At 36.9% G+C, this 15,826-nt stretch overlaps 1 protein-coding gene across 28 annotated transcripts; it reads right to left on the minus strand.

The window, feature by feature from the left end:
• Positions 1-2,225: 2,225 nt before the first annotated feature.
• Positions 2,226-14,913, minus strand: cobll1a (cordon-bleu WH2 repeat protein-like 1a). 28 transcript variants are annotated; one of them, XM_079628286.1, is made up of 14 exons: positions 14,715-14,905; positions 14,108-14,152; positions 13,543-13,621; positions 13,183-13,330; positions 12,863-13,064; positions 12,394-12,619; positions 12,199-12,243; positions 10,464-10,549; positions 9,974-10,195; positions 8,783-8,891; positions 6,335-6,473; positions 5,768-6,162; positions 4,728-5,311; positions 2,226-2,678 (listed from the first exon to the last, which is right to left on the minus strand). In XM_079628286.1, the coding sequence occupies exons 4-13, from the start codon at positions 13,272-13,274 to the stop codon at positions 4,728-4,730; spliced, it is 2,100 nt and encodes a 699-aa protein (XP_079484412.1). In that variant the 5' UTR covers positions 13,275-13,330; positions 13,543-13,621; positions 14,108-14,152; positions 14,715-14,905; the 3' UTR covers positions 2,226-2,678. The 28 variants fall into 28 exon arrangements, with proteins under 28 accessions (XP_079484412.1, XP_079484409.1, XP_079484411.1 ...); XM_079628283.1 differs by having other exon boundaries at positions 2,226-2,734; positions 4,732-5,311; positions 6,335-6,476; XM_079628285.1 differs by having other exon boundaries at positions 6,335-6,476.
• Positions 14,914-15,826: the final 913 nt, after the last annotated feature.

The raw sequence follows: 15,826 nt of genomic DNA on the forward strand, positions 1-15,826 counted from the left end.
CGTAAAAACATTTGAATCACTCTCGCAGACGCAGTACTTTGATGTCATACACCGATCAGTCTGCACACCGCTTGAAGTCGAACACACCTTAAAGGGATAGTTCACCTAAAAATGAAAAGATTCTGTCATCATTTACTCACCCTCAAGTTGTTCCAAACCTGTATGAATTTATTTCTTCTACTGAACACAAAAGATATTTTGATGGTTGTGGACCCTATTGACTTCCATAGTATTTCCCCCCCCCCCCCCCCCCTCCATACTATGGAAGTCAATGGGGCCTATCAAATGTTTGGTTACCTTTATTTTTCTAAATAATTTCATCATTATTCATTTTTACAGAGAAAAGGTATATTATGATACGGACTATATGTAGGCTAAATTATTAATACCACAGTCCAAAACCGTTACTTTTAAGCTGCTGTCAGTGAACTCAGCGACCCATCAAAGTCGAACAGATTTCACTGGATTTTTAAGTGCAGATATCTGTCTGACAGCTTCATCTGAGGCCTGTTCCATCTGAGACAGACTTTATGTAAATAAGTTTGGCTCTGATTGTTAATTAGGGCTTTAGGTGATCAGTATTCATGAGTGTGCGTGTCTGTGCTGCGCGGGGGTTGGGGGAGCGCTGATCTGGCTTCAGTGACCAGTAGGAATATGCGCGCCACAAACTTGCCGGAATACTGATGAGGGAGGTGAGAAAGGCACCAGTCCACCAGGGAGAACTAGACGCTTCCTCCATCTCATGCACCACCAGTGGACTTTGCACAAGGTGCATATTTTAATGTGAGAGCATTTCAATCAGTTCCCTCAGCATACTCGCACACATATAGATCAAACTAGCTTTATAAAATAGAAAACATGCATAGGTCAGATGACCAATAAAGCCCACCTAACCCCCAATCGGCTATGGCAAACATATACCCGCAGTGTTTACGGCCACACGTGGGTTTCAATAGCCCAATTTGATGAAAAGCCCCTCGTTGTGCTTAGCAGGGTCCTATTAAATCAGCCATGCCTGTTGGAAAACCATCCTTACACACCACGGAGAGGTGTCTCAGAGGGCAGGAAAACACGCCTTGAAAATAAGAGGAAAATCTGAAATGGCTGAAGGTCTAAAAGGTGGAGATGCAACCACTCTGCAAGCTGTTGCGGCCTTGAGAGAGTCCTCTTCAAACAAAAAGCCAGGAAGATAAATAAACTTCATCCTTTTTAATGTATTTGACTGCCCAGAGAATAAAGCAACGCCGACAGCTTTTTCCTTCAATTTTATGAAGTCTATAAAACTTGTCTTGACACACTGAAAAAAAAAATGTTAGTAGCAGAAAATGGATGGTAGGCCTATCTAAAAACAACACTGATTGAAAAGCTCTCCTGTGATTTGACCTTTGTGTTTATCATTTAAAAAAAATGAGTTGAAAGGATCAGCAAGGTAGGCTACAGTAAGCGAGTTACATTAGGTTTAGTGAGGGGGGAAAGTGTTTGACGTGCCTGCGAGAAAAAAAAAAAAAAAAAAAAAAAAATCACATGCACAATACACGGTTCACAAGCTCTTATCGCTATTGGTATATACTGCCCCCTAGTGAACTTCACATCAGTTACTGAGTTTACAAGCAAACATTTTTACACCTAGATATGATTTTCTCCTGCGGCGGGTGAACATGGTTGAAAGATTGCGCGACTGAGTGATCAATCTCTGAATGAATGAAGATGGCGGCCTCCAGGTCATGTAGGCTACTTACAGGAGTTTATGAAACAACGGAGCAAATGCCATTGAGATAAAAGGGAATGCTATCAGCTTTCTCCAAGTATTATTATAGACCTACTCACTGACCTTAGCAAACAGTATAGGGATAAGTATATCATAGATTCTGTGGACAAAAGCAGCCCATCTAGCACATTGAACGAGCTACCAATTACATAGCAATGTGCTAACAAACAATCAGCACACAGAAAACATTTACAAGCCTTTAGTTTAGCATAATGGTTGTATGGTGTTTGCTGTTTGAATTTGCAAAAGCACACAATAGACTTAAGAGCTTCAGTGCACAGCAAGATTTTCAATGATTACGTGAATTTCTCCATTAGTGCATGGCTTTGGATGACATCTGCCATTGAGTATAACACTTCATATTGCTATTTGGAGTTTAACACCACATCACCACCCACTCTCTGTCTTTGCTATGATATTGTTCTCCAAATCTGAATGATGAATCATACTTTGCCAGTCAATTTTTCGAGCAGATTTTATTTACTTATGCTCAAAATTACAAAATACAAAATGTAGAAAATGGTATCCAGGCAAGTTTCTCAGGACTAATTTCTTTAAAAAAAAGAAAAGAATTTAACTCCGGATATGAGCCTTCATTATTATACAAAATATATACATATATGAATACATGCATGTTATTTGTTTGGGGCAAAGTTTACTCGGCCTAATATTGTTCTTGTGAGTCAATTAAAAAGCTGGAAAACATCACCCTTTCTGAAAGCGTTTTCAGGACACATGAAAATCAGTTGACAGAACAGGAGAATTCAGATTAAGCGCTCAAACTGTTTTTCCGCATCCAACCAAAATATCCATAATGATTCAAACATAGAATCAAATGATCATATGATAAGATAAATGCGGAGTTTAAATATCAGGAGTGTGTCCTGTTCTTCATTCTGATGAAAAAAACCTCTTCCTTATTCAAGCCAAATGAACACTCCCATATTCAGAATGACCATCAATTACCTGGGGGTAAAAAAGACACCATAGTAAGTCACATCTTTCTGCAAGTTACATATAAACAGTCTAATTAGACAAAAGAAAATAATTGTGACTCATCAATTAACCTATTTAAATCTCACTTTTAAATCTCCCATTTTTAAAATTATCAAATTTGGTCAATATTTAACAGATATGATGTTAAACATTTAATTATATTAATATTTATCTTAATATCTTTATGGACCCTGCAGCGCCCCATTGTAGACCTTTTCTAAAGATTAGCAGACATCAGTCATTCAGGAATAGTACATTGTATTGTAATATATTTTGTTTAGTTACACTGCAGTTCAAAAGTTTGGGATCAGTACTCTTCACTTCCGCTCACCAAGGCTGCATTTATTTGATCCAAAATAGTTAAAACTGTAATAGTGAACTTTTTTATTTTTTAAAAATTTTCAAAAATTTAATTTATTTCTCTGAAGGCAAAGCTGAATTTTCAGCATCATTACTCCAGTCTTCAGTGTCGGATGATCCTTCAGAAATCATTCTAATATGCTGATTTGCTGCTCAATAAACATTTATTATTATTAATGTTGAAAGCAGTTGTGTAAAAGAAATTCAGGATTCTTTGATTAATATAAAGTTCAAAAGAAAAGCATTTATCTGAAATAGGAAGTAACCTTATAAATAGGAACATTATAAAATATCTTTATGGTCACGTTTGACACATTTATGCATCCTTGCTGAATAAAAGTAGTATATAATGTTGTATACAGTATAGTGTATAAAATGTTACAAAGGTTTTCTATTTTAGATAAAAGCTGTTCTTTTGAACATTCTATTTATTAAAGAATCCTAAAAACATTTTTTTAACATTGATAATAAATGTTACTTGAGCAGCAAATCAGCATATTAGAAATTTCTGCAGGATCATGCGACACTGAAGACTGGAGGTAAAAAATATATATTTAAACCGAAAACAATGATTGTAAATTATAACCATTTATACTGTATTTGAGATTAAATAAAAGGAGCCTGGGTGAGAATAAGAGACTTCTTTTAAAACATTTTTTTGTTATCTTACCGACCCTAAACTTGTGAACGGCGGTGTACAAAACATACTCAGATTTTGAACTCTGGAATGCATGAAAGAATGCATCAATAACTATAAACACACCTGTGCAACACACATAAAACATGCTTAGAGGAAGGAAGATCCCCATTAAATAAACAGAGACTATTATGAGTGTCAGACGTCATTTACATTACAAACCACACACACACACCTTGCCCTTTCGACAATGAACTAACCAATACATTTGAAAGAGGCCTATACATCCTTTTCATTCTGTAAGTTTCCTGTCCAACAAAAAAGATAAACACTGTTCCAAAGTTTATGGTTGGTAAAAATTAATGTTATTGAAAGTCTTTTATGCTCACTAAGGCTACATTTTTAAAAATCACAGTAAAAACAGTAATATTGTGAAATATTACAATTTAAAATAACTTTTCTATTTAACATATTTTAAAACGCAATTCATTTCAATTTGTTTTGCATTTTTACTTACAGGAATACTTTAGAAATTCTAATAAATAAGATACATTTGTAATTATCACAGTTAAAAACGATTGTGATGCTTAATATTCAGTTAATATAATATTTTTAATTTCACTTTTCAGGATTCTTTGATAAAAAGAACAGCATTTTTTTTATTGAAAACTTTTTTAATATTATAAATGTCTTTATATACCATTGATCAATTTCATACATTTGAATACATCATTCGTATTTGCTGAATAAAAATATTGTAAAAAAAACTTTCACACACAAAAAAAAAGCACTGACCCCAAACTTTGGAACAGTAGTATACTGTATGTTTTGGCCCAATAACTTCCATCAAACATGTGGAATGTAATTTGGCAATTACTCTTTGTAACTATTCACAACATATAAATGTTTATGATTTCATTAATAAGAACCTTCTTTTAATATTTGTGATTTTTTAAATCAGTTTACTCACTGTGTGTGCATGGGCAGCTCGCGTCTTCTGGAGCAGTTGGGATCCAGCCCTGGTTTGGAACGCTTCGCTTTCTGGAATACAGCCAAGGCAAAAAGCGACACTGCTGCTTGGGGGCAAGGGTCAAAGCTGGAATGTGATTTCAAGGTTGTATGAGGTTCTGGAGTAAAGTTGCAATTGTTTTCAGCACCAGGGGTGTACGCATTAGGGTTAGTTTGTGTAGAGTGGGCTTTTGGTTTGGAGTAGTGCTTTGAGTTAGCACTTAGATCAGAGTTTAACCATTGGTCATCACAGGACTGTATTTCCTGTTCACTCCTGTTTTCTAGATCCTCTTTGTATTCACCGCTCTTCTCATCCCAGTGGACAGGTGGTGGCGGTGAGGGAAAACCCATTTCTTCCATGGTGTTCTCTTCTTGCAAGTTAGTACATTCTCTTTGAATCCTTCCCCAAACATCAAATTGTTTCATTCCATCATTATCACCATCAAGAAACTTCCTTCTCCTCTCTTTGTACTGCTCTACCCAGTCCGTCTCTTCTTCAGTCTCCACCAAAGCATGTTCTTCCATCTCTTGCTCAACAAGACCTGTATTTGGATTGATTTGTGACCTGTCAGAAAGTTTATTAGCTGGTTTCGAAGGACAAACCCAACTATCTCCTAGTTCTAGATTATTGATTTTACTGTCTCCTAGTTCTAGATTATTCACTTGACTGTCTCTTAGTTCTAGATTATTCACTTGACTGTCTCTTAGTTTTAGATTATTCATTTGACTGTCTCCTAGTTCTAGATTATTGATTTTACTGTCTCCTAGTTCTAGATTATTCACTTGACTGTCTCTTAGTTTTAGATTATTCATTTGACTGTCTCCTAGTTCTAGATTGTTCACTTTACTGTCTTTTAGTTCTAGATTATTCACTTTACTATCTAAATGTTCTGGATTATTTAGGCCCCTTTGTAATGATTCTAAGCTCTCATGAATACATTGGTCCTCTTCATATTTCAGCTCCAAATTCTCTTCATATTTCAGCTCCAATTTCTCACTCTCAATATCCGTCCAAGCTTGATTCTCTTTCTCCAAGTGCTGATGTAGAACATCTGATAAGCGTTCACTTTTGTCTGAACCCTTGCCCCCATTCCTGAAAAGTTCAGATGAGAGTTCCTCCGAAAGCTCTGTGGTGGGGGTCTCGATGGCATCTGGGTCTCCAGGACTCAGGTCTTCCTCAGCTTTAGTAGCAGCGGATGACTGTAATGTCAGTGGCAGATCTAAACACTGCCTGCTCTGTTGACGTCTCAGGGGAACCACGGTGAAGGTGGTCAGACCTTCTCTCTCAGAGGGACAGCCAGGAAGTGCCTTAAGCTCTGCCTCAGGGGTGTGATGCTCCGAAAACAAACCCGCAGACGGATCTTCTGCTGGTTGATTCTGGGATATAGGAGAACTAAAGAGGAAATTGAATAGGAAGATATTTAATTTTAGAAACATAAAAAAGTGATATTGTTTCCTGGATGATATTATCTGACTGAAACACTCAGACAACCCATCCAGAAAATGTCTGTATTTTTAAGGAAGTGCAAATCATGAATACATGGATCCAGACTAAATGAACATACTTTGCAGAAGACAGCGTTCTCTGTTGCCGTGCCCGCAGAGATTGCGCAAGTTCGCTCATAACTTTAGCGATTGCGGGGCAGCGGTCAGCTACACGAGCTCTGTGTTTGTCTGAACGCTTGTCATCCCCTTGAGCTTCATCTACTGAAGCGAAACAAAGTGTTATGACAAAGACAAATGTTTTCACGAGTGTGTCTTATCTGCGTTTATCTGCAAAACCATCTCATCTGTAACCTCTTAATACAGCACCAACACAACCAGCAAAGTGTACAGTATATATTTTTTATTTAATTTATTCAAATATGAATCAGTATTAGCAAATTGAATTTCAAAAGTTAATTTGGCAAAGACAAAAACAAACAACTTAAAATTCTTAAGAAAAAGAACAAGACAAGCACACAGAAAATTAAAGACAAATATAACAACATTAAATAATTCTAACCAAAAGCAAAAAACAACAACCAAAAACAGCTTTAATTAAAAAAAAATATATATATTTGTGGCTGATGAATTCATTTAGAATGCCTGAAATGTGAATAATTTAAGAAACTCTTAAAAGCATCCCTTTTGACCTAACATCTTAAAAAAAGACTTTGACATGATTGACATTTAATAAAGCTGAACTGCAAATATGTGGATAAAAATATCAAAGACTGATTACAACCATCTTGAGAGTGGTGTCTGAGTAGCCATACACTTCGCTGAATTAAGGCACAATTATTGTAAGAAAGCACTAAAGATTTGCCCGCTAAACACTGAACACATCACTACATTCAACCGTTATACGGTCTAAGCCAGAGAGAGTGACATTAAACAAGGAAGCTGATTAAACAACAGACAAGACAGAGTTCAGTGCAATGTGCATAAGACAAAGGCCATGTAAAAACAGAGGAAAATTAGCCCATCACCGACGAGAGCAGGAACAGAGAAGCAAGCATGGAGAAGAGGAGGAAAGGATGTGCTGCCTGTTAGGCGCCCCCTCCTGGTAGGACAGTGTAAAACAAGAGCAAATTAATCCAACAGTTGGGGGAAACCAAAAAAAAGTTTTATGACAAGGATGCAAGTGTAACCATGGCTGCGTCCAAAATCACATACTCGAGTAGGTACTAAAAAAAGTATGTTCCATGTAGTATGAATGCGTGTACCGGTAGTATGAACATAATCTGGATGTACTATATTCGGCATGTTATCATTATCATGTGACCTACTATTCACTGGCATTCATAAATCCTCTCCCGTTGCCTCATGGGATAGTAAAGTGTCCATCTTATGCACACTTTAGAATCTCGCCAGAAGTAGAAAGTCACCCTACTCTTTTATGAGTACTGTGAATTCAGACATACTTTGTGTGTCACGTGTTGTTTTTCACCTGCTATATAGGGAAGTATGCGATTTTGGATGCAGCCCATGTCTTGAACATTGGGGGTGGGGGACTATTTTGACCAATTTGCAAAAAATACTTGCATTAAAATATGCACACATGTACTTTCTTTTGTATGCCTAATAGGTTTAAAAAAAAACATGATAGCATATTTTCAATTCAAAACAGCCATATTTGAGAAACATTTCTTTTAAGTAGTTTGCATTACTGGATATTACCGTCGGTTATTTGGCATCTCTATAGTAATTTGATGGCCATCTCTATCATTTTGACACTGACATTGCAGACCAGACTGAAAATGTAAAACTTTGTCATCTTCACATAATATCCTGTGTAATGGAGTACAGCAGAGCAGTGCAAGAATTTTAAATATTGGTGGGACAATTTGGCCATTTCTAATTATTGGGGGGTCCTCCTCCATATCTATATTAATGTTGATTCTATGCTGATATTTTATAGCATTGGTGTTGAGAAAACTAGCACTAGCAGGCACACAAGTATTCACAATTCATAAACACAGAAAACGGCAACTTCTGTCAGGATCACTATCGTCAAATACGATTGACAATTAGCATACAGTTTGGATTGGTGGTATGGTTCTCTTCTGGGTAAAAACTTCCTGCGCATCCATGCAGCCTAACATGGATAAGAGCAGGGAGAGCAGCGATAACCCCCCTTTTTTAAATGTAACAATTTGAGAATTCAGTCTGATTTCAGGGAATCAAAATGCCATATCCTGACTGACAAGAGGAGGAGCTGGGGATGGAGGAGGGTAATTCGCTCCTGAGAACGCGATAACTGCTGATAATACTGAAGGAGCTTATATATGGATGCTGTGATAGGCGTCGTATTCCTATAGGTAGACGTGGATCAGCTGATGCCAGCTTGACTAACGTGAACTGACGCTACACTTGATACTTATGAACAAATGTATGAAAGCTTGTTTCCTTTAAAGGAAATGAAAAAAATAATTAACTCAAATACCTCAAACTGAAATAACCTAGTTATATAGTCTGATATATATATATATATATATAATAAATAAAAGATATAAAAATGTAATACATACCTTTGTTATCTGAATTGGATGGGGTGGGGCCATCACCCGGTGGGGGCGGAGCTCTCCGTTTAGTCCTTTTAAGGGAGGACTCAGTGGAAGAAATACGACTGAGCAGACCCTGAGCAAAGCACATAGAGGTTATGTTTGGAATAAAGCACTAACAAACAGAACTTACTAGTATTCAAGCATACAACGCAGTAAAGTGCATTACTTAAAGTGAAACAGTATGCACTATGCAATTTTAAACAAAGAAATTAAATTCTTTTTGAAAATATTAGTGGGAATCCTGCCAATTAATGAGTTTGTGTTCTATCATTTGTGTTTTAATTTATACACACACATATACACATTTTTATTATTATTATATATACTTCTTTTTTTTTTAAATACTACTATTTAGGTTCAATTTATTTTTATTTCAGTTTTAGATTTAGGTCAGTTATATTTATGTATTTCCAGTTAGTAATTTTAGTGTTTTTGGACTTATTTCGGTTAGTTACCAATCCAACACTTCTAATTTTAGTTTATCTTAGGTTTTTCCATTAAATATTTATATTTTAGCTCTTTTTTTTTCAATTAAGTAAAAAAAGATTGTTAACGATAACATACTGCACAGAAATAGCATGCCATTTAGAACATGCCACAGAAACATACACATACTGTTTTATTTTAATAGTTATACTATTGTTTAACTCTAACTTGTTATGATCAGTAAGAACTGCACATTTATGCATGTCATTGTTGTTATTTTTAACAAAAACAAAACTAAATTTAAAACTATTTTGTTATTTAAAATAAAACTAACAAATAAAAATAAAGCCAAGAATGATAAAGCCTGTGAAAAACAAATGAATAAAATTGATAAAAAGCACACAACAATTACTATAACATTAAAATGAAACATAAATATTACAACAAAAACCAATTCAAAATATTGAATGAATACTATAATAGTATAAAAAACTAAAACTAAAATAACACTAATGCATGCTAATATGAATACTGGAGGACCAAGAATACAACTCAATTTAATAGGGCTAAAGTTAAAGGGGCTAAAGTTTATTAAAAAAAGTACAACAAATAAAACAACACATTTAACAGTGTAGTTTAAACCTACATTTCATTGCTAAACCAGCAAATTAATTACACACAAGCTAATTCAGGTTTGAACTGGTATGAAGATGCCCAAATCATTCCCACCTGGTTTCCAGCAGGGTCACTTTCTGATAGGTCAGAAAAGTCTCTGGTGTAAAGTCCACAGGTGACACTCTGGGACCCCGTCATAGGAGGCTTTGGAGCGGGTCTCTTCTTTGACATGTCGGCAGGGACCATGGGTAAGGTCGAGTAGCGGTTAAGACCATTCACCATGTCCGCACATTGGCCGTTCAGTTCAGGAGATGTTGAAGCACTGTCAGTCACAGCCTGAAGAAGAAAGAAAGAAATAAAACAAGAGCAAAAATGTGAAATTAATTTCAGTATGCAAATTGCATTAATGTCCATACACATGAGACCAGACAAGCAGATGCGAAAGGCGATCTGAAAGATAAACAGATGCAGAGACAGATGGATGGACCTGCACAAGTGTTTTACAGTGTTACAGTTCAGTTATGATACCCCCCACCCCCCATCGTTTCCTGAATATGACAACCAGCAGGTGGCCCAGACTGCAAAACCAGACAGGTGTACAAACCTGCTCAGGTGCTTTCTTGCTCTTCTTAAATAAACCAAAGAAACCTTTGTTTCCCTTCTCTCTGTGGCTCTTTTCTTTGACACCACCTGGACACACACACAAGCCTCAGATCAAACGTATACTTTTGTGGACAAATCTGAGCAGTACAGAAAGGGTTGGTTCAGTACTATATTAAAGAGATATATTATATTTTTGTGATACAAAATTTGTTTTATTTTTTTGAATGGAAGCTTGTTTCCGCCACAGAATAAAACATTTGAAAAGATAATTGCAACTTTTTATCTCACAATTGAGAGTTTACATCTCACAATTCAGACATAATTTCTCAGAATTGTGAGAAACTCACAATTGCGAGTTATAAAGTCAAATGGAAAAAAAAGGAAAAAAAGACTTCTCACAATTCTGACTTAAAGGAACACTCCGATTTTTTGGGACTTTAGCCTATTCACCTTATCCCCCAGAGTTAGATAAGTCCATACATACCTTTTTCATCTCCGTGCGTGTTATAAGTCTGTTTGACGCACCCACCGCTAGCCTAGCTTAGCACAAAGACTGGATGTAAATGGTTGCAGCTAGCATACTAATCCAAATAAGCGACAAAATAACGCAAACATTTTCCTATTTACATGTTGTGATTTGTATAGTCACAGAGTGTACACAAAACAAAGTCACATGAGACACAGACATATTTTAACTGTATAAATACTGGGAACTATATTCTCTGAAGGCGAAGCACTGCTACTTGGGCGGAGTGATAACCGCAGCACCTGAGACGCGCCGTTGTTTCTTCTGTCAACAAAACCAACGTGACTAACTATCTATTAGCGGACGTGAATGGTGATCATGGCATAATGTCCCTTGATAATCTCTTTAGGTGTGTTTGGATCAATATCCAGAGCAAGTAATGTTAGCCGTTTCTTCATCCGGTCAGCGTTTTTAGTTGGAATTATATGAAACATCATGGTATTACCTGGTCTCCCCTGTTTATTGTCACAGCTCTTTACAATACAGCGAAAACCCATGATTGTAAAATTGTAAACTACGCTTTTACAATTTATAAATTGCTGACTCAGTTACCCAAACTCTGAACGAACTCTCTGCTCCTCACCACAGCGCGTCTCAGGTGCTGCGGTTATCAATCCGCCCAAGTAGCAGTGCTTCGCCTTCAGAGAATATAGTTCCCAGTATTTATACGGTTAAAATATGTCTGTCTCTCATGTGACTTTGTTTTGTGTACACTCTGTGACCATACAAATCACAACATGTAAATAGGAAAATGTTTGCGTTATTTTGTCACTTATTTGGATTAGTATGCTAGCTGCAACCATTTACATCCAGTCTTTGTGCTAAGCTAGGCTAGCGGTGGGTGCGTCAAACAGACTTATAACACGCACGGAGATGAAAAAGGTATGTATGGACTTATCTAACTCTGGAGGATAAGGTGAATAGGCTAAAGTCCCAAAAAGTCGGAGTGTTCCTTTAACACGCAATTGGTAGATATAAATTCAAAATTGCGTGGTATAAAGTCGCAATTGCGAGATATAAACATGCAATTCTGAGGAAAAAAAAGTCAGAATTGCAAGTTTATTTCTCACAATTGCGAGTTTATAACTCATAATTGTGACTTTATAACACACAATTCTGACTTTATATCACAATTCTGAAAAATTACCTTTTTTATTTTATATTCTGTGGCGGAAGCAAGCTTCCATATATTTGGACTGGGGCTTGGTACCTTTATGAGTTGATACAGGATCAAAAGGAGGATTTGTTGGTACCACTTTAAGAAGAAGAAAAAAATATCAAACTCAACTACAAAATATTAATATTACTTTAGTACGCAACAAAAAAGCTTTATAGTATATTGTAGTATACAACAGAATTCCACTACAGTGCTTTTACACGGTCCTATTTTTCCTTTTTTACTGACCTTTCATTTCCCTGGCATACAGCTCCCTGATTCCATAGTCATTCAGTGTTTTGGTGAGATCAAGGGTTTCCTCTGATTTGTATGTCTTTAGTAAGACGGTGGCATCAGGGTTGAACTCGCACTTCTCACACACTGTGGGCATTAACTCAATCAGCGGCACTGTAGGATTGACCCGTGCTACTGCCTTATGGGACTTCTTGTAGTTTATCAGAAGACGAACTGTTGCCTGGAAAATTCAATTTTCAATTTAAACTTTTTATGACAGGTCTAATGTGACACATAAGACAACCCTGCTGAAAAATCCAGCACAAATTCCATGTTGTTCCAGACTGGTATAGTGCTGGTCTAGCTGGTGGACAAGCATAGTCATGCTATTCTCAAGCAAAACTGAGCTGTTGTTGCAGGTTCACCAGCATTTCATGCTGATCCCAGAATGCAACCCCCCCCTATGGCTTTCGATCAGACTTACCACAGGAATATGAGGTTTTTTCTTGTTAACATCACTCCCTTTAGATTCCAGGACAACTCTTTCAAACTCCAGAGAGCCAATCATGGAGTTGGGTTTGAAATTGATGTGGTTTTGATTTGTGGAGATAAGCTTGATGACATGATCCGATGGAACGAGGTGGTGTTGAGCACACAACGTAACCAGAACATCCATAACTGGTTTACTGCGAGCGCAAACACATACACACATACAGCTGGATTAAAACATGACCAGACAGTCATTCCAATGAAAGGATTGGTGAAAATGTGGAATATCACCTTTACTTTTTCCTCCTCGCTCACCTGCCATGCACTGCAGCTGTGGTCTCCTGTCCTCCTGGGAGCAGTACAGTCAGAGGGATGTCCCTATCTATGAGATCCTCCTGGGGATCCATGGGTGTGTGCTGTAGGTAGTATGAAGGACAGATGACGCTGTAGATTTTGGGTAGTCCTATTGATGGAAGCAGAAAAATAAATTGCTAGGTCATTCAGAGAACCCCCTACACAATGTTTTTCAATAAGAAATTATGAGAGAAAACCCATCTGGATACAACCACTCAAGGATTTGCCTTTCTGATGGTAGTTCTTTGGAACAGAGGCATTTATGGCATCCACTGTTACACACTCATGACAGAATGCTTTTTAATAAATCACATCACCAACCCGTGTGAAAAAATCCCCTCTGTGTCTCAGCTAAGGCTGTGCAGGGGAAATTTCCAGCTATGTTCCATCGACTGTGAACCTTTTAGAAATGGAAACCGATTTTACTGTAGTTGCTTTAAAAAGATAAAGCAATACTAAAAGCACAAATCCCATGTTCTTTGGAGCATTAGCCTAAATCTGTGATCTCTCGGATTTGCTTTAACTTTAAAACTAGCTACTTATGTTGTTATTTTTTAACACATTAATTGCCTTCAATTACTTGAATAATTTTTTTACACTACCGTTCAAAAGTTTGTGGTCAGTAAGTAAAGAAAAAAAAGAAAAATAATTCATATTTTTATTCAGCAAGGATGCATTAAATTGATCAAAAGTGACAAAAAAACTAGAATTTTCTCACATTTGCACCCTATACCCACCCTGGAAAATGTTTTATCGAATTGAACTTTAATTGATGGTCTACAATAACGAAAGAACACAAACCAATGTTTTAAAGTGCAGACCAACATGTACAAAACTTGCTTTTAAATGCTTTTAAGGCCCTGTTTGTGGAACTTGCCATACATACCAGCACAAAATGACGTCCAAATCACAGCTAATTACACATTCCCACCTGGAGAGAAAACAAAAAACACTTTAATTAATAAAATGCACTTATCTCGAAAGTGACGACAATTAAAAATAATGTTGGGCAGCCAACGCCTTTGGGTGTGTTTGGTGCTCGTTCACTTCGTTGGAGCTTTAGGCTTATCATAACTGGGCGAGAGCGTTTCTTCACGCCACCCTGCCGCTGATCATCGAGGCAAAGCGGAGTAATACACATGTCAATTTCCCATGAGAACGAACTCGACAAACGCCAAACGCACGTGCACCTGGTGCGCATTTACCAACCATGACCAGCCAACGCTCGGTAAATTCACTCCGAAATAAACATTTGGTTGTGTTATGCAGAGATATTTAACCCATATCTGCCCAGTTTACTCTTATTTTGTTCGAAAAGTTCACAAAAATAAATTTACAATACATTCACTACAGCTTAAAAGGGTTTGTAACATTACAAGCAGGATTAACTTAAGTAGCTCACCAATGCGCACGTAAAGTAGGCTATTCAGAGCTTGGACACCAATTCACAATGTATGGCAGTGATGGCACCTGTATCTTATGTATGCCCTTACCTTTATGTCCTTACCACAGTCTTTTGTTAGGGGTTTCCTCAAACACCTGCCGTTCCTAAATAATAGAAGGACCAAGTAAAGAATCAGAGTGAATGCAAAGACAAGCGTTGGTAATCCTGTCAGCAGCCTTATGGACATGCCCAGTGCGGTGACATCAACAAATCTGTTTCCTGTGTCTGTGTGTGTGTGTGAGAGAGAGAGAGAGATAGCATTTCTGTTTTGAGGCTATTGAGTTGACATATTGATAAAATGAACTTTAAGTCACCATGAAATCAAAATGGACAATTCTTATTTTTTATGGAATATTTCAGTATTAATTATAAATTATTTGTTTGTTTTATTATTTAAAAAATCACGTGGCCTCATAATCTTTAATCAAAAGAACTTGTTTAATCAAAAGAACGTGTTTACTGGTGAGAGGGCGGGACAACCGGTCACTCACATAAGATCGACCAATAGCAAACCACAAAAATCCAATGTTTCCAAGACGGACAAAGTTAAATCCACTTTTTCCTGTTCAAGAAGCAGCTTCATGAAATGGAATGGATAAGTCTTGAAAGGGAAGCAAATAGCATGCCAACTTTAAATTCACAAATCAAAATGCATTTTTGAGCAATGTAAAGTAAAATTTGTAATTTTGTATCAAAAATATATTTTGTTTATGAAGTTAGGAATGTTGTCAGTGCACACACACACACACACACACACACACATAGAGAACTTTACTGGTGAGACTGATACAGAGAAAATTTGAGAATATGTGAAATAATATTCATTTCAGGGGTTCTGTCACATTTGACTGTGAAGACCACAAGTGTGACCCTCAAATGAGGAGCACCAGAGAGATGATTGTTTGAGGGAATCTGTGAGAGAGAAAGTTGGTATTTGGACATGAATGGATCAAGCTACATGTGTTTACGTGTGCACTAGTTAACACTAGGGCACTGGGAATCTTCAAGAACTTCTGGCGGCTAATCACATGAGGGATGAGTAATCAGATTATTGTGGATGTCTGTTCTCTCAGCGTGTGTAAAGTCTCAGGCGCAGAAGTTGATTCATTTCAACACTTGCTTGCTCAGCAGGGCCACACAGACCTGTAGTAATTTATTCTA

This window comes from Phoxinus phoxinus (genome assembly GCF_949152265.1).
Source record: "Phoxinus phoxinus genome assembly, chromosome: 11".
Classification (NCBI taxonomy): Eukaryota; Metazoa; Chordata; class Actinopteri; order Cypriniformes; family Leuciscidae; genus Phoxinus; species Phoxinus phoxinus.

What these genes read in the sequence shown, in the direction of transcription:
- cobll1a (XM_079628267.1), bottom strand. Translation starts at nt 13,274, where the DNA reads ATGGATCCCCAGGAGGATCTCATAGATAGGGACATCCCTCTGACTGTA. An exon ending in ACAGCTGCAGTGCATGGCAG is followed by an intron (nt 13,065 to 13,182) that starts GTGAGCGAGGAG and finishes TTGCGCTCGCAG; the next exon opens with TAAACCAGTTATGGATGTTC. An exon ending in GCAAGAAAGCACCTGAGCAG is followed by an intron (nt 10,196 to 10,463) that starts GTTTGTACACCT and finishes TTTCTTCTTCAG; the next exon opens with GCTGTGACTGACAGTGCTTC.